The sequence below is a fragment of the Rhinolophus sinicus genome, chromosome 13 (genome assembly GCF_057876585.1).
Source record: "Rhinolophus sinicus isolate RSI-liver-muscle chromosome 13, RSI-T2T, whole genome shotgun sequence".
Lineage (NCBI taxonomy): Eukaryota > Metazoa > Chordata > Mammalia > Chiroptera > Rhinolophidae > Rhinolophus > Rhinolophus sinicus.
The window spans coordinates 51,947,026-51,970,440 of NC_142513.1; the positions used below are offsets into that span (position 1 = coordinate 51,947,026).

The window sequence follows — 23,415 nt, forward strand, 5'->3', positions numbered from 1 at the left end:
TGCAATCAAGTATGTAAAAGAAACTAAGAATTACAAGATGAAATTGAAAGAAACAAAATAGTAGCAGAAATCCTTATACCACCATAACAGTTCGATGAAGTAGGGACAAAAGAAACAAGAATTTGCAAAATGATACCAAATAAGGTTGAGCAATTTTATGGTGCAAATTTAAAGGAAAAACATAAAATATGGAAAACTTTCACAGAAAAAAATTAACAAGAAATTTCAATACAGGAAAACTACCAAAAATTATATATACTACATTGTATGATCTCATTGCAAAAAAAGATAATATTTTATTTAAAATTTAAAAAATGACTAGCTACCAATGCAACAAAGATTCTAACTATCACCTGATCCGGGACAAAATTTGAAATACAATAACAAATCATTTTAAAATGTAGAAAACAATGGTAGTACCCATCAAATCCTTGAACTTAAGGAAAGATATGTTGAGAGAAAACTTACTGCTTTAAATGTTTTTATTAATAAGAAAAGCAAAATTTCAAAAACTAGAAATATACTTCTAGAAGAAGAAGCAGGCAAAAACCTCCAGGAAAAAAATACATGCAGAAGGAAACAAATGGAACAAGACTTATTCTCTGAAATACTAAAACAGAGACTTTTTTACTTTGAAAAGACCAAATAAAAAAAAAAAATCAATCAAGCAATAAATAAATCCCCTAGTAAATTAAATGAAAACAATTTTTTAGAAACCAGAAAAAAATTTAAAAGCAATAAAAAGAGACTAAAAATCATTAGGGAATATGTTGCCCATTTACAGTGATGATGCATTTGGACTTTCAAGTAAAATGGATGATTTTAGCAAAGTTACAGAATTTTAAATGATACAATAAGAGGCTGAGAATGTGAACAGACCAATAGCTTAGAAAGAAATTGTTAGCTTAAAAAACTGCTTTTCTTGCTACAATGACACGAATTAACTGGAATTTTTTTCAAAATTTCAAATAAAAACTAATTATAACTCATAAAGAAATTTAATTAAATCTTTATTAGTTTACTCTAGCAGACAAAAATGGCCCTGTTCTTAAACCTGGTACCAGAACCAAGGAAATCTCGCTCTAGATGAAGCTCTTATAAATGTGAAAATATCTGTAAATAGAATGACACTATTTTTAAAGTATTTTTACCATGAACAGGTAGGGTTTATCATAGTAATATGTCCAGTTTAATGTAAATAAAGTTGGAATAAAATACATAATTTAAATAACTTCCAGAACAAAACAAAAATTAGGTGGCCTTAATAAAAGATCTAAATATTTGATGAAATCCAATGATTTTTTCTGATAAAAAAATTAAAAATAGAAATAGGAAAATACTTCTTTAACATGATAAAACCTACTCGTCTGTAATAGAGAAACTTTTGAAGCATTCTTTTTTAAAACAGGCAAAATCAAAGATGTGTTTTGTTAAAATTATTTGGCATGTCTTTGGAGATTCTTGTTATCTTAACAATGTTTCAAATATGCACTAGATAATCAATATTATAATTTTTAAAAAAGAATCATTATTTTAAGTTGAATTTGAAGAAACTAGGGATTCCAACTGAAGGTATTAGAAATGAAAAGAGATTTTGTGAAAGTATCCAGGTAAAGGCTAAATCTACAAAACTCCAAAGCATTTGTGGTAAAAACCAGCACTTAATTGGTTATTGGTTCGAGGCCATCCCCTTCACAATGCTAACAAAAACACACAATATTCTAAAATTACCCCAACTCAAGATGCACAAACAAAACTAGAAAATACTAAGCTTAAAAAAAGGATGTAATAGAAGACAACTGTACTATATTGGGTGATCCAACATAGAAAAGAATATATTTTTCCCACAAGTTAATTTTTAGATCTGCTTCACAGCCAATTAAACCTATAGAAATACAAAAATCTGAAAAAAATTACTCCAATGTTATGTCTCAAAAATAACTATGTATGAATAGTAAATACAAATTTCTAAAAGATTTTTCCTCCTTATAAAATGCCAAAAACAAATAAAAGAAAATACATGCTTATGGAAAATGTTTAGAAAATACAGAATAATGAAAATAAGAAAATAAAAATCATTGTGGTCTTGGTTGAAAAACAGAAACAAATTTAAACACAATAGAGAATGCAGGAGTAGATGATGATATATAAGAAATAGGTAAACGATAAATACTAACGAAGCAAGTGGAGAGGTATTAATTATTTAATGAATGTTTTGGGGATAATTAGAAATCAAAATGAAAAAATTAACTTAGATCTAGACCTCAAATCCATTACCATAATAAGCAGCGAGTGGATTAAAGGTTAAATGCTGTTACTACCCCTAATAATAATAGGAAAATTAGGAAAAAAAGGAATAGAACCACATGTGAAAATAATTTTGATTATTCAAGCAACAGAAAAAGTAGGTTGATAGAATTCGATTTCTAAAAACCATATAAGATAATGAAAGATATTTGAAACAAATGGTACACAAATGTTATCTAAAACAGAAGAAGGATTTATATAAATTCATTAAAACACAACCAAACACTAATGCTCAAGAGACAAATGTTAAAATGAAAGGGATGGTTTAAACAAAATGTAACACTCTAACAGGAGACCAATATCTGGTGGACCAACCACCTTTTCTAAAATTTAAAGAAATTAAAATTACATCAATGTGTCATCATTTCACACCCATTCCATCAAATTAAAGTAAAGCAAATGACAAAACTCATTCCTAGCTGGGGTTTAGGGAAACAGAGGATTCTTGTTTTTTTGATGGCAATAAAAATTGGCTCCTTTCTGCTGAAAAGCAATCTGACAACACATATCACAAACAAACAAAAAAGTTCCACTCAGAAAAAGTTGCCTCTCAGAAGGTATCTTAATAAATTTAATTTTTAAAAGATTAAACCCCAAGATACTTATAATAATGTTGTTTACATTTTCCAACACTGAAAATAATTTAATTGTATAGGAAAGGGGAATTGTAAACGTTGAAAGGAACTGTTATTGTGGTTAGTCCTAGATTAGATAGGTATCCCTCCAAACCATATAGAATTTTGTTTGATAAAAGAATTATTTTATTAAAGAAAGTTTGACAGCTACTCCTTTCAAGAAAAAAACATGTAGGTGATTGCAGACACATTGAAAAATGTGTAAAAAAACAATGAAAAGTGAAAAAAGCAGAACATAAACATGTATGAAAATGTGTAAACTATGGATAATGGTGGTGCGAAATTCATTAACCTATGGACAAAAATTAGAAAAAGGCTTAAAAGAATATAAATAGTTGAACGATTTCATCAAAGCATGTGAATATCTCAATTGGTTGATGAATAAATACAGTTAAAATCTTAAGTTGAAAAACAGAAAAAGAAGTGATGTGTACGTGAAACATGAACTCCCACTAATGTAGGCACTCTGTGTTTTAGCATTTATTTCTCCAATCGCACCTAAGCAATACCACCTCCTGAAATCAGAAGTACCTTTACCCTACTTGCAGGAACAAAGCAAAAGAAAATTATTTCAGGTAGGGGAACTTTGCCACTTCCTTCCTTAATGTCCTGGGATTTTTTTTCCTTAAGCAAAAATGTACTCCCAAAACTGTGGGTTTTTCCAGCAATCTGAAGCCAAATCTCTGATTTGTTAGTGTCTATATTGTTGTTTCTGGTATCAATTAGTGTGATATTTAGTTAAGTATCTTTATGATATTTTGTTTGAAAAGCAAAAGATATATTTCCGTGAAAAACCAGCACCATTCTTCCACTCTCTTACTGTGTGTGTGTGTGTGTGTGTGTGTGTGTGTGTGTGTGTGTGTGTGTGTGTGTTTCCAGGCGCTCCTAGGAGAGAGTAGGGGTCTTTTGGCCCATGATTCTGGTTTGCTTAAAGGAGTGTTTGAGGACATAAACAATGCGAGTTTCGACTCTGTATAACACCGCCTACTCAGTGGTGCTTCTGTATAAACCACTATTGATGAAAATAACCAAACCGAACAAAAATACTAAGATAATTAGAAAGCAGTGTAATGAATTAGAATAATAGGCTAGAGAGCAGTGAAAAAAACCAAAAAGGATATAAATGAAGTATATGCACTCTAGAAAATTTATCTAAAGCATTTCTTATTAAAAGGTCTCCTAAGCCATTTATTATGAAGACATCGTCCACACTTTTCGTTCTTAGAGAATCTCCAGTATTGCCACACAGCCTCTCTGTGCATTCTCGCCTCTTAATTTCTGCAACAGAAAACAAAGTCCTTTGTTATACTCTTTCCAGGAGGGTCATTGGAAGGTAAGCCTTCTTCGCAGTGAATTCTTGCTAAACTTTGTACCTGGACATGACATTGTCACCTCAGACAAGTCACAGACCTGACAGGGTGGCCACCTTTTCTGAAGAGCAGCCTGGGCTGTCTTGGAGAGCAGTGTGGGTGTGGGGCCAGAAGTGCTGGGTGTGAGTTGCTGCTTTGTCCGTCTTTCTCGAACCCTGGGACCACGCATGTAAAACAGGAGAACTAATAGTGACAGTGCCCATGCTGCCAATTTCCCACGCTAGTTCTGAGCCTCAAAACAACGTTGTAAAAACGCGGTAAGATGTGGAAAGGTTAAGGGGCGACTCAAACTCAAGTTACTAGTTTATAATACCTGAAGACGAGATGTCTTACATTCTAAAATCTGAGTGTTGTTCCAGAATTGAGCTCTCAGTCTCAGAGGTGCCATGTTCCAGGAAATGGGGTTGTCTGCCCATCTTGCCCTGCTTCTCATGTCCCCCCTCCCGGGAGAGAAGGTACAAATGCCCACCTGCACTCCACTCCCCCTTTACTTCCAGCTTCCAGCCTCCTACCTCCATCCCAGAACTGTGACACCCCTCCCGTCCCCCACTGTTCCAGATGGCGTTCCGTGGTGTGGGCAATCCCCAGGCCCCCCTCAAAGCTGTCTTTAGAAGGGCCTCACCACTCCATGCCCATTTGTGGGGTGCGTTTGCACCTGTCCATCATGGCCCAGATTGCCACCTGTGGCCATTGGAGGTTCGGTAGAGTTGGATCTCAAAGAGTGAATAGGTCTGTACTTGAGGAAGTGGGTGAGGAAAAGTATTTCGTGGCAAAGAGAAAACAGGAGAAAAGACCAAGAAGCTGGCAAGTGAACTCCTAGGTGTGGCTGGCAGGGCTTTGGATGGTGGGCAGGCGACATGAGACAAAACTCCTCAGACAGAGAAAGCCCTAAGGGTGTCTCCATCCAGATAACGGTGACAGAGAATGGCTAATCATTCTAACAAGCCAGGTCTCTGTTGATTTCATCCATCTGTTTTTAATCTACAAATGTGATCTTTTTCCCTGTTACTACACCAGTTCTATCGCCAATAACCTATACAATTTATCCTTTCTTACTATACCAATATTACACCAAAGTTACCTTTTTTCTCTTCTATCCTTTTCTACCCGTACGATCATTACTCTACCATTACTCCAATAGCATTGCATTGCTATGGAATTTATTCTTATTAATTTCAAAGAGACTTTTATAAAATGTAATACTCAGTGTTGGTGAGGAGGCAGTAAAATCTTATACTGGGCTGCTGAAAATGGAATTCGCAAAACATCTTGTACGTGCATTAGGAGATTTAAAAAAGAACAACGTTCATCTTCTTTGACCCAGAAATTTTGCTTTAAGGCATTTATCCCAAGGAAATAATCGAATGTTCACAAAAGGTACCTACGGGGACACCCACTACCAAATTATTTCACACTGAGAAAATATTGAAAACATTTTACATTTCCAACAATAGTTGATGGATTTGAATAAAACCAGGCTGACAAATAAGATTGGAATCTATTGATTGTTACAGCTTTCAGTGGAGAAAGCAGGCCACTGGATGGTCCTGGGTATGAATCAGCATATAGGTAGAGCCAGAAAAAAAGAAAACACACAGCTCATGAGTCACATGGTATCACAGCACGGTGATAGAACAGGTGGCTTTAATTTTATTTTACTTTATAGGTTTTCCAAACTTTTTAAAAACAAAGCATTTGTAGCTTTATTGGGGGAGGGGATTGAGGAAACCCTCTTTTTAAACTTTTGTTTCTTATGGTAAAATATAGATAACACAAATGTTGCCATTTTAACCATTTTTAAATGTCCAATTCAGTGACATTAATTACATCCTCAATATTGTGCAACTATCACCACTACCTATTTCCAAATCGTTTTCATCTTCCCCAAACAGAAACTCTGTACCCTTGAAACAATAGCTCCCCATCCCCCTCTCTTCCCAGATTCTGGTCACCTTTAATCTGTTTCCTATCTCTCTGGATTTGCCTGTTCTAGAGATGTCATATAAGTGGAATCATACAGTATTTTTCGTTTTGTATCTGGTTTATTTCCCTTAGCACAAAGCGTTCAAGGTTCATCCACGTTAGTATGTATCAGAATTTCCTTCTTTGTAAAGGCTAAATAATATTTCGTTGTGTGGACGGACTGCATTTTGTTTATCCTTCATCTTTTGATGGACACGTGGGTTGTTTCCATCTTTTGGTTTCTGGGACTCATGCTGCTATGAACATGGGTGTGCAAATATCTGTTTAAGTCCCTGCGTTCAATTAGTTTGGGTGTACCTAGGAGTGGAATTGCTGGGTCCTACCTGTATCATTAATTTTTGAGGAATCTGCTGCTTTTTTTGCCAGGAAAAAATGACATTTTAAATCTCAATGCGATTTAGCTTTCAAGAATATGGTGTAGGAAGGGACAGTTTGATATCTATCAGTTGGAAAATTAAATGTCTCAAAATGTTCTGTGTTTGACACATGCCCACAAACAGTGAGAAACCCATGCCAACTTTGAGAAAAATGTCAATATAAATTTAATCTATCCAAATATTCCTAAGAGCTCCATATATGCCAACTATTTCAAGGCTAGAAGCTAAAAGAAACCTGGTGATCAGTAACTCTTTTTGGAATGTTTCAAGTTGCAAAATCACCCCTGAGAAAACCACATCATTCACTTTGTTGGAATCTTTGGCCCACACTTAGATCTTTTCCTCACATTTCCACACACTGAAATTTCAGTTCTAGGCAAACGCTTAAGTATTTTCTTTTAGGAGTTAGGTATCTCATTTGAAAAAAAAAAAAAATCTGAATGTCACTTTTTCAATTTATTCTGAAATTCAACTTGGTTTAGTTTTTTGTTTTTGTTTTTTTTCCAGAAGTTACATCTTTATGAGTTTCATCTCAGGAAAAAACAAATACATAAGGTCACAGTGACAGCCGTAGACACATAATTTTCCAATGTAGCCATGTATCCCTCTTCATAAAGATAATTGTGTGCACTCAAGTCAATCTTGCATCATCTGAAACTATTGGTTTAGTTTTTAAGGAAGTTTTCCTCAGGTAATTTGTCAGAAAAGCATGATTGATTGCTTGTGACTTGAATATTTTAAAAATGAGAATCATGGGATTTAGTAAAGTGTATTTTTTTTCCCCATGGACTTAGGACATTGACAAAAAATCCAATTCAAATGTGAGGCTTAACCTTCTCAAATTTTTTCCACAAAAATCTTTTCTTATTAACCTGGCAAAAGAAGTAAATTTGGCCAACAGTTTTCAGGACAAGGGATACCTTTTTTTGTCTGCTTTGAAAACTCTCCTGTATACAGAGAAGGTTCTATAAAATAAACAGAAGAATGGGTAAGGTATGGAGAGGAAAACCAGAAATTTTATAGACATCTGAGTTTCAAACTTCCTAGTTGTACAACTTAATTGTATAATCCAAGACCACAGGTACCTAGGATATATTCCAGAAAAGAAAAAAAAAAAAAAATCCTCTGTGTTTTATAGTGGAGCAGGAATATAAAAAATAGACTTATATGGAGAATGGGGACATTGGGAGGGGAACATAAAAGTAGAAATTTAATAAGAAAAGGAGTCATATCTAGAATGCATAAAGAATTCTTATAAATCAATAAGGAAAAGACAAAACAATTTGGCTTTAAAATCGGCAGCGTTAAACTGGTCATACCCAGAAGAGGAAGCTGCAATGGCCAATAAGTACATAAAAATATGCTCAGCTTCGCTAGCAACTGGGGAAATGCAAATTAAGACAATGAGAAGGCACTTTATACCCATGATATTGGTAAAAGTAAAATCTAACAACACCAGGCAATAGCATGGAAGCAGGAAAATAAGAACTCTCCTCTCCTGGTAGGAGTGTGAATTTGTGAAGCCACTTTGAAGAGCAATTTGGAAAAATCTGGAATCATTGAAAATGAACCTCCCCGTGACGCAGCAATTCCATTGCTAACGTGTTTCCCGAAAATAAGACCTAGCCAGACCATCAGCTCTAATGTGTCTTTTGGAGCAAAAATTAATATAAGACCCGGTCTTATTTTACTATAATATAAGACTGGGTCTTTAAAATAAAATAAAATAAAATCAGGTCTTACGTTTATTTTTGCTCCAAAAGACGCATTAGAGCTGATGGTCCAGCTAGGTCTTATTTTCGGGGAAACAGGGTAGGTACATACCCTTTTCCACAGGTACTTAAGGAAATCGGTGCAAATTCCTTCACTAAAAATAGTAAGTCTTATGGGGAAAACAGGGTTGGGGAACACACTAAAAAACTGGAATTTTGTCATACAAGAACTAATAAAAACAAACCAATTTTGAAAATCATGACAAGATACAGTACAGTAAATCCACTGCTGTCATTTGCCTGTCTTTTGTGGCTCCTTCTTTCCGGGACAGGTAGGTACGGGTGCCCTGGAGTAGAGACCATTTTCATAAAAATTAAAAATACGGCCTTGGCGATAGCCTTCTTTAGGATTCCATTGTCTTAATACAGGACGAGATGCTTCCAATTTCTTTGTTTTCTCCCTCTGTACTCCCAGTGTCACCAGATCATTCAGTAGTGGTCCTCGAAGCCACAAAACCTGCCACTCATTGCTCTGAAGAAAAACATTTCTGTCGATTTTCAGCTCAGGTCTGCATTCATTGCCAAGATTTTCTCTTTTGATCGCTTCAAGACAGTAACACATTGGGGAAAAAAATCACATAGGAGCCAACATGGCTTCCACGTTCTACCAAAACAGCCGTTTCCTATTCACCAATGGTGTGTTAGGAAATGTGTGCAAAAAGTAAGCCGAGTTGTAATAAGGATGTTTATTGCAGCATTGTTTGTGATAGTGATGAACTGGGCAGGGGGCCCTACATACCTCTCCTTTGGGAATGGCTAAGTACGACATGCATAATGAAATCATGGGATGTTGTATAATACCTAAGGCAAATAAACCAGATCTCTATGCAGGAACAAGAATAGATCTTGAAAACATATTGAGTTTAGAAAGTAAGGTACGGAATATGTAAAAAATTTTTAACTCATGTAAAATATACTAAAAATGATATGCCATACAAGTACTATAAAATACAAATCGGAAAGCGACAGACCACAGTAATGATCTCCGCTTTGTCTGCAATGGGCAGGAGGAGAGAAAATGAAACCAGAGAATAAAATCATCTGTAAATTTGAATTCTTTTAAGCAAACAAAGATCTAAAGCAAAACTAAGAGAACGCTGTGATGGGCTGCAAATCCTGGCTCCTGGGGTAATGTGTCTCTTTAAAACTTGGCTCCTTAATTTCTCTGCATTAAAAATTTTCCCAGTGAGAAAGGAGGAATTTCGCTTGGCTTAGCAGACATTTACTGAATACTTTAGATGTGCCCTTAAGTAACAGTAGTGAAGGAAGCGACACAAACTCTGCCTACGAATCGTTGGCAATGTATGAAAATGGTAAGGGGAGGAGAAAGCATGGAGAAGGCAGAGCTGGTCCCGCCTTTGGAAGCAGGGCTGTTCATCCCTGAGAGATGCAAGGATGTACGGAGGGAACGAGGGCGTAGGGCTCGAGGGGGACTTTTCTCTTTAAGGTCTTAACATATTGCAGAAATACAAAGGGGTTGTTTTTTAAACACCTTCCCAAATGGAAACCCAAGGAAGTGAGACAAAGGAACCCAATAATACATCGTGTCATTACGACTAGCACAGGACATTTGGAAACACTAAAAGGTACAGTCCGTTTAGAGGAGTCTGCATTGCAAATGCTTTCCTATTTCTCACAACTTTCTTTTAATGAGGGTAGTGAACTTGGGGTTCAGAGAATGTCTACAGAGGGCTTTAGGCGTCCCTGAACCCCAGAAATTGCAAAATTGTGTGTTTGAATAGAGGCAGATTTTTCCAGGGACAGGGTCCACAAGTGGTATCAGATGACACCCCCCCAACCATTGTTGTAATCTTATAGGGTGTATCTTTTACTATAACCCAACTTTTCAATTATGTACAAAATATAAAACGACCTGCCTACTTTTATGAGGGTAACGAGGGGGATGGGAGTAGAGTATGGGGAGAAAGAGAATAAATTAATAAAGCAAGAGAGGAGCCTGGTACAGAACCATAGAAATAGAATACACACAGCCCTCCACATCTGTGGCCCACTGAGAAAGCAAGGCAGCAGCCAGCCCCCGTGGTGGCTGAATCACAATGAGCAGGTAAATGGGATAATATTTGTAAGAATACTCAGCATACCGTCTTTTGTTGGAGAAATTTTTTCCTAAGGTCTTCATTGTGAACCAGGAGGAAACGTGTAATGACAATTTAATGCCCCTTGCAAATGTCAGATTTTAGAGAGTGAGGAAAGATGTCTGCCTTTATGCTCCAAGTGCTCCAGATCTGGGGGGCGGGCGGGGGGGGAGCGCTGGTTCCTACAGAAAATTTCCAGACTCCTTTCTCTTTCTTCACCCTTACTCCCATTGGCTGGTGCCCACGACAAAGTACCACATACCCTCCTTTCCCTCGGGTCTCTCAGTAATGACTTTGATGCCTTTTTTTGGGGCTGTGGTCTTTGGAGACCTTCAGGAGACTTTGGACTGATGATTGACGTGGACAGGGATCCACCAACATCCCATTTTTCTTTTCGTAAGTGGATATGGTCAATTTTCCCATAGGCAGGGGAGGGCAGCTTTGGAGAGGCCTCAAGAATTTCCCCCTATTCTGGACATGGGGTTGTAACCCCTTGTGTCAGTGTCTACTTCTGAAATGAAGGTGTAGGGTGCTGCTTTGGGGGAGCCCTACAGACCCCCAGACGGAGCTGAGGCTCCTTCGTCCTCTGCCCTCACAATCTGCTCCACAGGCTCCCCTGGGGTGCCTGGTAACAGGCAGCGCTTTTCAAACTTTTTTAAATTATTAAGGTAGTGGAATTATTTTTTCCAAATGAACTATTGAGCCACAATGCAATCTATTAATACGTTGAAGCAGAACAGAACTTGGGTGGGGAAGCTGGTTGTATCTTTACCTACTTAACTTCTCAGCCAGAGAGGGGCCCTTCCAGCACCCCCATCCCAGGAACACAGCTGAGGAAAGCCTTGATGGGAGGAAACCAAAGCGGTCACTGATCACTCGCCCTGTCAAGTTTCTTGACCACAAATGGCAAGATCCAGTTCTAGGCCCCCCGATCAGTGAAGGAATTCTCTGGAAGGCTGCCGTGTAGCTGAGAACTGGGAGGAAGGCTGGGAGGACCCCGCTCAAAAAAAGGGGAAAGAATGAAGAGGGTCTAGATCAGCTGTCCTCCTGCTGAGAAGGTGGACCATGTGGATTACGTACCAAACAATTCCAGGGGGCCCATCCCCCGACTTGTGCAGTGTTCAACCTGCACAACCATCCTTGACAGTCCTGAGCAGGCCACTTGGGGGATCCCTTCATAAGGAGGTGACATTCACGCATTTCATCCTCTCCAAAGCCTGCAGAGCACCAGAAAAATCATTGGGGACTCTTGTTACAATGTCGATCTCTAGGCTTTGCCCCCCTAGGAGTCTATCTGATACAAAAAAATTCTGGGTGGCCGCCTGGGAATTTCCATTTTACAAACACCTCAGCTGACTGATGTGGGTGGTATAGGAAACACACTTAGAGAAAGACCCCTATGAGGGTCAGATTTTATTATTGCCATTTGACAGATGGCACAAGTTCACTTCCCTGAGATCACACAGTTGGCAAATGGGAAAGACGGGGTTTGACTCTAGACCCTTTGGGCTCGGAAACATGTGCATTTTTTCTTGATGCCCGAGACATCTCTGTTTGTACCTGTTCAAACAGGTTCTTCAGTTCTCTACTGTCCCACAGGTCACTTCATAGGATTCTTTAAACTGATTTTATTAAAAATAACACTTAGATTGATTTTAAAAGAAAAAATTGTGTATGATTTCCATAAATAGCAAACCAGCATCCTTTGCTGTAAATGTAAATAATGATGAGAGGGGACGGGCAGCTGCAGTGACCCATCCTGGCGCCTCACCTGGAAGGCAGGAGTTTCTCTTATCCTGAAAACCCAGCCTCCACGCTGAGCCCACTTGCTCACCTCTCCCCACTGACAAACAAACAAACTTGACTTTCATGTCATATACATCAGGTTTTCTTAACTCGAGATCCGGATATGGGCTCAGAGGTTTCCCCCACCATAGGGCAATGTTTTCATGCTTCTTGATCTATGTGAATGTTTTCCTGGATTGAGGGTCGCTCCACAGTCCTCACCTGAGTCTCAAAGGGATCCATTATTCAAAAGGGGTTGAAAAGTACTGTTGGAAATGAATGAGTCCAATCCCATTTTCTCTTTAGCAGGCAAACCATGATTCTCCCTCTCCCTCTCACCCTGCCGCCTTCAAGACTCCCTCCTGGTGTGTTTTGATGGTCTTCATCTCCCCATATGGGCTTCGGAGACTCATTTTGAAAGGACATTTTGTCTGTTCCCATGAGTGCCCACTGGAATGTACAAGCCACCAAAGATAGATCTGGGAATGGATCATGCCATCAATTGTCCTCTCCCCTCCAATGTCTGCTCTGTAAATGTCTGCGCCTTAGGTCTGGATACTGTAAGATGCCGAAGCATTTACCTACAGCTTTTCTTTTTCTTCTTCAAAAAAATTGTAAGTGGAGCCATAGGTAAATGGATAGCAGCAGATGGTGACATCCAGGTTTCTAAGCCAAGGAGGTCAGAATGACACGTGTTAATGGATTAGTGTGGAGACTCAGTATGAGACATGTTTACTGTATGAGTGCATGTTTAATTTAATCTAGATACAGATACGAGCAGATACACAAGTTACTATACATGCACATATGTCCTTGTTATGTCAGCTAAGAGGGCCTAGAAGCGATGACACCCCAGTAACAACAAGCTCACCTAGTACCCAGATTTTGATAGAAGGAACCAGAGCTCTTGCAGAAATGATTGATTCTAGGACTGGGGCAGGAGGTAGATAAGATGAGCCTGGAGTAACCTGTAGAGCTAGAAAACAAGGAAGAGCTAAAAACAAACACACACACACACAAACAAATTAACAAAATAAAAAAGACTCCCAAAACCCAAAAAATACAACAACAAACCCCCCAAAACCAACAAAACCCAATGATAGGGACCCAGGAACCAACTAAAAGAGCTCCCGAGAGCCCAAGCTGGAACAAAGTAGCATTGGATGATAAGTGAAAATATGAAATAAATATGCATGAGTCCATCCCGGTAAAAATAATGATTAAGAAATATACAAATAGAGAGAATAGACACATCTCTCAGGCAGAACTCCAAATCACTTATGGAGATAACTTTATCCTGAATGAGAGGGTGCCTAACTCCCCACTCCTTAAACATAGTGACTTTCTTTCAAAGAGGAGAGTGTGGAAAGAGGGGAAAAAAGAGTCACTTTACTGAGGAGAAACCTGATAAATGGCCTCAGCTAAGTGATCAAGGTCAACATCAACAGTAATAACTCAGGATGAGTAGATGTATTCTTCGTATGTGGTGTGAGGAGAATGGCATTTTACCTCCCCAACACACATTACCCCAGTCTGATGAGGAAAACACCAGACATATTCCAATTGAGGGACATTCCACATAATACCTGACCGGTACTTCTCAAACCTGTCATCACAAACAAGGAACGTCTGAGAAGCTCTCACAGCCAAGAAAAGTCCAAGAAAACATGATATCTCAGTGTGATGTGGGATCCTAGCTGGGACCCCAGAACAGAAAATAGACATTCAGGCAAGACTGAGGAATTCTAAATAAAGGATGGACTTTAGTTAAGAATAACAATCATTATCAATATTGGTTTACTCATTGTGACAAATGTACCATATTAATAATACAGTATGTAAATAAGAGGGAAGGTTTGGGTTAGGGGCATACAGGAACGTTCTGTTCTCTCTTTGCAATGATTCTGTTAATCTGAAACTGTTGTAAAATAAAAAGTTTATTTAAAGAAAGACAAGTAAAAAATTATAAAATCGTTCAAGCATATAGAAAAGTACAGAAAAGAATTTAAAATGTCCGTGTATCCACCATGTAGGTTTAACAGATACTAACATTTTGCCCCATTTGCTTCAGATCTCTTCTGTCTTTTCAAGAAATAAAATGTTACCAGTATAGTGAAAACTACTCTCTATACCTTTCCTCTCCCCTCATTCCCAAAGATAATGTCTGAGGTTGCTGTTTGTCATTTTCATGCATATTTTATACTTATGCTCTATATACATATTTACATTAACAAAATATGCTATCATTTTGTGTTCATAGTTATTTCAAGATAGCGTGTGGTTATATAACGTTTGCAAATTGCTCCTTCACACAATATTGGTTGTTAAATTTATCTCTGTTGATTCATTTAGATTTGGTTCATTCATTTTAACCTCTATATAGCATCCTGTTGTATGAAAAATTATTTGTCCTTCCACTGAGGGACAATCAGAATGTTTCTAGTTGTTTCTACTATTGAAAACAATGGTTCAATTAACATTCTTATATGTGTCTTCTGGTACATCTGTCAAGAGCTTTTAGGGTCCACTCTATGAGTAGAATTGCTGGGTTGTGGGGTAGGTATGTGTATCTTTAACCTTATGCGTTATTGTCAAGTTGCTCTCCAAAGTGGATGTACTAATTTATCTTCCCGAAAGCAGTGAATAAGAATTCAAGTCCCCCTGTGAACAGTCCGCCCCATCCAGTTCTTTATTTTCCCAGCCAGGTTCCTGAGTATATTTTTATGCTTATTGGCCATTCTGGTTTCTTCTGTGAATTGCCTGTTTATAGCTGTTGCCATTTTTGTACTGGATTGCTTATACATTTATTACCGAGTGCATATTTAATTTGTTACAAAGACAGCACATGGTTCTCAGATATCTCCACCCAGTGATGCATTGGGCAGGCCCAGAGTCTCACAAAAGCCTGTTGCACATTTCTTCAGAAGTCTGTACTCGGTGACTTCACATTGGTAGCTTGAATTAGCCCTGGTAAAATACTTACACAAGGGTAATTGGCAAGCTCTACAAATCAGGGCTCCCCCCCACACACACATCACCTATTATCAAACATTTGACGCTAGCACACCAGCACACACATGTTATTTTAATCTCTACCTGACTCCCACCTGCTTCAACCATTTCCCACAATGTGGTTCATGTGAAACCAATCCCGGACCTCCTAGCTTGACTTTTTGGCCTATTGGAACTTGAACTTGAATGGAGCGATTGCATCAGGGTTTCTGCGATAGAAGATACATTCAACATCCCACTAAACTGACTGATACATCTTCATCTTGGAAGCCAGTCACTATTCATTTAAAGCAAAACCAGTTCCCATCAGACACCCAGCAATCCACACGGAAGTACGATCAAAATATGCAGTGATCCTGGAATTGGAAGGGACCTCGGATGTCACCCTTTCACCCTCTCAGTCCGTCCAGTACTTTGGACAATTTCTCTGGCAGGTGTGGACTCAGTCTCTGCCCCAACAGCCTGATAATTCAGAGCTCTTTCTCCATAAGGCCGTGCTCCCAGAAGACACTGCAAGATAATGCGAGTTATTTGTTTCTATTGGAAAAGAAGAACCATTCTTAAAAAGAGCTGAAATCTGTTTTCCTTCCCATTGGTCTAGCTCTGCCTATTGGAGTTACCTGGGTCAAATCTAATTACCGTTTCCCAGGTACATGAAACCAGAAGTCATATAAGACTGGTCTTAATATCTATGTGTCTTCATCACTCCTCACTGGGTATAGGAAACTGCCCTTTCCTGCGCTTGCCCCTGTGTCCGGTCTCTTGGTGATCGATGGCCTTCCAAGGACAGGTATAAACCCGATTCTCCAGGTGTCTCCACACCGCAGAGCAGCAGGCATTTGCACAGCTGTGAGATCTCTTATTCATAGCATGTCCACGAGGCCAGAAAGAGTGGCTGTTTGTAAGGACCTTGATACACTGACATTGCTAAAAACAATTACTGAAGAAATGTCCCAATATAGTCTACAGAATAAGGTTCCACTAGAACTTAATATCCCAAAGAGAACATTTTGTGGGGACATTCTCAATGATCAGTTGGGGGGTTATTCCTTTTGTGGGTAACCTGTGGCCACTTGCCCCTGCCGTCGTCACGTTTTGCTGTCTCTTCATACCCACATTCTTAGAAGAGAATATATGGAGATTCAGAACTGCTGAAAAAAATGTGTTGTGCTCTAAGAAACCCTAATGTGTGAAAAATCTGCCTTAATAAGACAAATTAGGAAGCTATTACTCCCAGAGCCTTGCTTCTGTTGCCTGTGCATTGATTTATAGACTATTAATTACTTGACAGAGAAGGCAAAAGTAGGAGACATACAGCTAAAGGACGTACCAGTCTCAATTACAAAACTAAGAAAGTCATCACGGCATTTCAGAAGCAGAAAGGGCTTTCCCAACATGATCCTCTTACAGAGGAGAAAACAGAGAGGCAGAGCAACCTGCAGAAAGTCACACAGCTTTGCAGACTGGGGCAGGGCAGGGCAGAGGAGCGACTTGTCTCTCCGTGACATGCTGCTGATAGAGCTGGTGGTATTAATCAAAGGGAACAAAAATTTTGATTTAACCCCACTTTTCAGGTACATCTGTGATGCACTTATAAAACGAGGAAGCATCTTTTGTGCTCTCTGCCAGACAGTTATCCTTACTGTTGATATGTATGGAAGTTAATTACACAGAGTGAAGGTGGCTCACCCATCTCAGAGACTCACCATGGCAAATGCTGAGCGAGAAAAGATGGAGTCATTACAGCACTCTTGGCGTTGGTTAATTTCCCACAGATTACGAGGTGGGGAGTTGAACATGCCCCCCTTTCAGGTTGGGGACAGGCTCGTGCCTGTGGAAGACTGTGCTTGGGGCGCTAGTGCACTGAAAGAAGTCTTCCAGTCTCCACCTTGGCTCTATGGTAATGCCAAGGGTGCCTGGCACTCCTGGCCCACCCTGGGTTTTCCAGAAACTTCCCTTATTGATGTTTCACCTGAACATGGTTCTGGAAGAAGTCCCCCAAAAAGAAGTGCCCACTGTCTCTGTCCAAATTCTTGCTGAAACTTCCACATGGTTTTTAAAGTGTTCTGGAGGCATGTAGCACGTATGGCCCTGCGAGCTGGCTATCTGGGTAATCTAAAATAGAAAATCTTCTCAAGTTGAGGGTAAACAAATCTCAAGGAGACCTGGGACTCTCACTGCTGTGGCTGTGCAGGGACTGGAACCAACTAGAACTCACTAAGACCTTTCCTGCCCCTGTGTGGCTTTGTGGAGACCCCTTGTTGCCTTCCACAGCTCAAGCCCTTTGCAGGGGACCTTAGGCAGATGTGTTTTTATCTGCAGAGATGGCTGTGGGCATGGAGGTCGGAGACGATCATCTCGACTAACTCACATAACAGCCAAAATGGAAAGCATTGTGCTAACCTTTTTTAGCACAGCTGCAAAATTTCCAACTTATATAATGCACTCTTAAAACCTTTTGAAAATTCAGATATAATTACACACGAGGCAAGTGCATCCATCTTAAGTGCACAGTTTGATGAATGCATCCACTACCATAGCCAGTACCCCAAACAAGACATAGAACCTCGCCACCCTCCTAGAAAGTTCTTTGTTCTTTTTCCTAGTCGTCCACAATATCCTGTTCCCCCTGCCAAGGGCAACCGTGATTCTATCTCATAAATCAGTTTTGCCTGCTCTTGAACTTTAAATGAATGGACGAATTTGTGCTCTTTGTACACTTTTGTGCCTGGCTTATACATTATATTTTGGGGGCTCATCCATGGTTTTATATGTATTAATATTTCCTTCCTTTTTCTTGTTCAGAAGTATTGCGTGGAATGGACATATGACAGTTTGTTTATCCATTCTCCTTTTGATGTATTTGGGTGTTTTTCAGTTTTTTGCTATTATAAATAAATCAACTACAACATTCTCATACAGGTCTTTTTGTGGATAGGTGTTCATTTCTTTTGGTTAAATTGTGAGGGGCAGAATAGCTGGATCATAAGTTATGTGTATGTTGAACCTTATAGGAAACTGCTAGATGGTTTATGCAATGCACTCTTAATGATCCTGATTACCTATGAAGTGAATTGTTTTACAGTTTTTCTGTCATGATCTGTTTTTGTTTTGAATTGTATAGATAGAATCTGTGTACACATTCTTCTGAAATGTATCTTTTAAGGATGAGACCTTGATTAGCTATATCATTTTAGTAGTACTTTAATGCTTCTGAATTGCTTATACAAACAGCTTGGAATCTGGAATCAGGTTGGAAACTGGGATGCTCTCTTTCTCCCCCATATTTTTCTTTATCTTTTAAAATATTTTATACACACACAACACATGTGTTAGTTATAAAGCATAACCATAAAATGGAAACCTATAAATCTACCACCCAGTCTGAAATGAACATATCTCTAAGAACACTGCCTGTACTTATGGGTTCTCCCCACCCACTCCCAGAGGGAACCAGGATCCTGAATTTTGTGTTATTAATCCTCTTGGTAAAAGAAAACAAAACAAAAATATTTCACCATGTAGTTCATTCTCTTGCTTTAAAATACTTACTATGTATTTTTTTATTGTCCCTGCTTTTAAGAGCTTTATCAAAATGGTGTTAATTGTGTAGTTTTTTTCAGAACTTGCATTTTTTTTTTTTTTAACTTAACATTGTATTTCCAAGACCCGCCCATGTTGTGTGTGGCTGTAGTTTACTCACTTTTGCTGCTGAATAACATTCGTTTCTGGGAATCACAACATATTGTATTACTGCTAATACTTGTCAATTGTCAGTTGGGCTGTTTCTCATATTTTCACTTGGTATATATTACATTTGGGGCTGTCTGAAACATTTAGCAGCATCATTTGAGATATAGCTGTTTTCAAGTGCACAGTTTTTTTTAAAACGAAAAGAAGCAACCAGTTTCTGCTCCAAAGAAGGGAAATTTATGCTACGTGGGGAAAATGGCATAACAACAAACAAGTGTGATGCACTGTCAGTGTGATTGTGAAGCTAAGACTCCAGTGAATGTTTTACTACGTGATTTTATTTCCAAGGTGGAAAAAATAAGTTTGACTTTAGTATGTAGAATGTAATCATTGAAGAAAATAAAAATTGCCTTGTGTCTATGTGATCAAGTTAAAGCTGAAAGGCAACTTATATTTTGATTCTTTTTTTTCTAAAAATGAAGGTATGTAATAATAATCATCTAATTTTTCCATCTAAAATAGCTTAATCTTATTTATGTCCTACTACTTTAGGGAAACACACACATTTTAAAAATTGACAAATGAAAAATCATTTTGGTAAAAAATACCCAAATCACTACAATTTAAACAACTGAGCATTTGTCCTTTATTCTGTGTACCTTATGTCTTTAGGGACAAATGAATGGGAATTATTACTAATACTGAAAATATATTGTATAGTATTTAAAGAGTTTTTATTAGAATTAGTCTTTTAAAAGTCAGCTCTGAATTTCTGGCTAAATTTACAAGCATGTATTTCAGAATTCTAAACACCAAATACAATGAAAATATAAAATTGATTTTCGTTTACATTTAACTGCAGAATGAAGCTGTAGGCATCAAGACCAACCTCATGCAGGGAACTCTCTGAAGGAATATTTAAAAATTAGTAGACTGAATTTTAATTATTCACATGTAGTGCCTGATTTTTAAATGATACATGCTAAACTTGTTTCTTTTTAAAGATTCTAATACATTTCTTCCTTTGTTAACGTCCATAACATCTAAAACTGGAATATTTTATTTAAAAATTAAGCTGAATTTCATTTAGTTAAGCAAAACAATCCCATCTGAATAACTCTCTTAAGTAAAAAAAGATTTATTTCCCTTCTATACAACTGACAAACTGAATTGAGCTAAAAATTTCCAAGGAGATCACTGATCTAGGGAATAAGTATGGGGGTCTGGGAAGGCTAGGTTTCCATTATGATAGCTTTTGACTTGTTTTCAGGTCTTAATTTTAAAAATGATTTACAAACGATGGGATACAAACAATGTAACTCGGAAATCTTTTACAAGTAAAGAGTAAAAAAAAAAAAAAAAAAAAGCCTACCTTTTCTTTAGAACAGATCCCTTCCTACCAGACAGCCTGGTTGTTCATGAGATAAACACTTCTGCTCGATCTAGACATTCACGACTCTTTTATTAGCCATCTTCTTTTTATTTGTTAACATCAATTAGCCTGAGTCTTGAAACCCGACCACATTAAGGGCAACACGTGGCCCACTCACTATTTTTTAAAGTCCACGTATTTCAAACTCCTTTCTCCAGCCATTGCTGGGCTGTTTCCCCCTTTAAGGACCTGGTCTCTGCAGCATTTATTCGTTAGATGGCAGTTCTCGGGCAGTCTTGCTTTGGGGAAACCTCTCCTTGGGCACATTCAAGAAAGCCACAGAGGAGACTTGGGGCTGGTGCTGATTTCTAGTCACTTACATAGCAAAGGAAGCAAGAGGGAGGGGCCCGGGGGGACCCGAGGCAGGTGCGGGTGGGTTTCCGCAGTGACCACTGATCGCGCGTATGTGCGGCGTGTTCCTGGGTCTCGACCCCAGTCAGGAGAGACTGTGCCCGCCACCGCCCCGGACCCCTTCCTTCAGGGGCCCCTCGGACACGCCCCCTAGCCTCGGGGGCCCCCGAGGCCCTCACGGTGCACGCGCTTTGGCCGCTCCCAGCAACCGCCCACGTGGTGGAGCCCGGAGCAGCGCGCGGAGCTTTTGGGGCGGGCCGCGGGTCTTCGAGGCCCGGCCAGTGCGACCCAGTCTAGCGGGCCCCCAGTCCGGGCCCCCACATTTCCTCTCCGGTTCGGAGGGAGGCGACACTCCGCGGGCCAGCCCTCCCCCGCGCCTGCTACGCCCCCTGGCGGCCGCCGCGGGGACGCGCCCTGGGCACACGGGGCAGCCTGTCTGGGCCCCCCTTTCCCGGCTCCGGGCTCGCGGCGGGCGGCTGGCCGTCTTCCCTTGCACCCCCTGGCCGAGCCCCGCGGGCCGCGCCCTTCCCCCTCAGCTCCCCGTGAGCCCCGCAACTCCGGGCTCCCCAGTCGCGACACCGCGGCCGCCCTAGCCATGCGTGAAAGTGCCCACCTTGGGAGCCTGGGAGGGATCTCCTTTCTCTCAGGTGTGCCCCTCCCGCCACGTTCGGGCTTTCCAGAGCGCTGCGAAAAAATGCCGCATGCACGCACTTATTTATTTATTTTGCAACAGCTGCAAGAAACAATGAAGCTTTTCAAGAACCGGGGAAACGCGCTTTCCAGCCGCGCTGTTGCTGTTTTCAATGAACCTCTCGGGCCCCGCACTCCCCGCCCATCCCGCTTCCTCCCCGCCTCTCCACCCCTCCTAGGCTGGCCCCACCACCAAGCCCGGACCGGCGCCGGGGGCATTGTTTTTGGAGTCCTGCGGGAGGGGAGGGCGCGTGCAGGGTGGCCGGCGCAGTGCGGGTGGGGGCGAGAGCGTGTGGGCGCGCGCGCGCGTCTCCGGGTGCGCGCGGGCGGGGGGACGGGGGCGGCGGGGCGGTGCCTTGCCGCCTTGTACCCCACGCCCCGGCTCCGCTCCGCACGTCCCTGGGATCCCGGGCTCCAGCTCTTGGCGCGCGCCGGCCTGGGCCGGGCCCTGGGCGCGCCGCGGCTGCGGCGGCGGCGGCTCCGGGAGGCACGCGCGCGCGTGTCCGTGTGCGCGGGCCCGAGAGCGCGCGCGTGAGCCCCCAGTGTGTGGCAGCGGCGGCGGCGGCGGCGGCAGCGGCGCGGCGAGGCTGAGGCTCTTGTTTACCAGCATTAACTCCGCTGAGCGGAAAAAAAAAAAAAAAAAAAAAGGGAAAAAAAACCTGAGGAGGAGCGAGCGCACCGGGCGAACTCGAGAGAGGCGGGCGAGCGAGAGGGACGCCGCCAGCGAGCCTGCCTCCGGCGCGCGGTGCCCGGCGCGTGCAGACCCTCGGCCCCGCTCCCCGGGCCCTTCACGCCCCTCCCGCCCGCGCGGGGGGCAGCTCCACGGCGCGCCGCGCGCCTCGGCTTTGACCTTCAGCGAGCCGGAGCCCCCGCGCGCGGAGCCGGCGGCGCGGCGGGCGGGGGCCGGCGCGGGGCGGGCGGCGGGAGTGCTGAGCGCGGCGCGGCCGGCCCGCCGCTTTGTGTGCGTCCTGGATTTGGGCAGGAGCTCGCGGCGGCGGCGCGAGGAGCTCGGAGGACCTGCAAGAGGGGGAGCCTCTCATTCATTGTGACTCCGCATCTCGGCCCGGCCGGCCTCGCCCGCACCCGGGACTTCGCGGCAAGCTTGCGAACTGCGTCGCGCCCTCCCGCCGCCGCGGCTCGGGGCCCGCACCGCCTCCCCCGGGGGCCGCGGGCGGGTGTGTTGCGCTCGCCCCGGACGGATTTGGGCTTTGCCCCCCTCGCGTTGCAGTCCCCCCCCCACCCCCCCTCCTGCTTCTCTGGGTTTGAAAATGGAGGCCGACGACGCCGACAGCCCGCCCCGGCGCGCCCCGGGTTCCCGACTCGGCCGAGCCCTGGGCCGCGGCTGCCGACGCTGAGGGGCCGCCCGCCCCGTCCGCGCCGCCTCGGGAGGATTGTTTGCTTCGCCCTTGCGTTCGGAGGGGGAGCGAAGACTGACTTGGAGACTTTTGCTTTTCCTCCCCACCCCACCGCCCGCCCGCCCGCCCCTTTTATTTTTGAGAAAGGGGAATTTCGTCCCAAATCAAAGGAATGAAGTCTGGCTCCGGAGGAGGGTCCCTGACCTCGCTGTGGGGGCTCCTGTGTGTCTCCGTCGCGCTCTCGCTCTGGCCAACGAGTGGAGAAAGTGAGTATGTGCCCGCCGCCCGCGGCCACTGCGGGAACTTTTCCTCCGAGGGGCTGCGCCCTGTTTGCGAAACCCGAGTGGCCCCCGTCGCAGCTGTCGGGCCCGCGGGCGCAGGAGCGGCGGGGCGGGGCGGGGCGCGCAGGGGCTCGGCCCCGGGCTCGGGGGTGGCAGGCCCGCGCGCCCCGGCTCCGCGCGGTGCCCCCGAGGGAAGGGCCTCGCGGGCTGGCGTGTTCGCTGTCCCGAGAGCCGTGCCCCGCGCGCGGACCGCGTGTCTCTGTGGCGCTCCCTTCC

General features: G+C 42.2%; 2 protein-coding genes across 2 annotated transcripts in view; one reads left to right on the forward strand and one right to left on the reverse strand.

The window, feature by feature from the left end:
• Window positions 1-993: 993 nt before the first annotated feature.
• On the reverse strand, window positions 994-22,525 carry LOC148756086 (uncharacterized). The gene is made up of 4 exons (XM_088789329.1): window positions 21,427-22,525; window positions 13,197-13,319; window positions 11,621-11,757; window positions 994-8,987 (listed from the first exon to the last, which is right to left on the reverse strand). The coding sequence occupies exon 1, from the start codon at window positions 22,111-22,113 to the stop codon at window positions 21,679-21,681; it is 435 nt and encodes a 144-aa protein (XP_088645455.1). The 5' UTR covers window positions 22,114-22,525; the 3' UTR covers window positions 994-8,987; window positions 11,621-11,757; window positions 13,197-13,319; window positions 21,427-21,678.
• Window positions 22,426-23,415, forward strand: part of IGF1R (insulin like growth factor 1 receptor) — a 258,431-nt gene continuing 257,441 nt past the window's right edge. Inside the window, exon 1 of the mRNA XM_019726667.3 lies at window positions 22,426-23,124. Coding sequence (XP_019582226.1) covers window positions 23,031-23,124 — 94 coding nt within the window. The 5' untranslated portion in view covers window positions 22,426-23,030. The remainder of the gene's footprint in view (window positions 23,125-23,415) is intronic.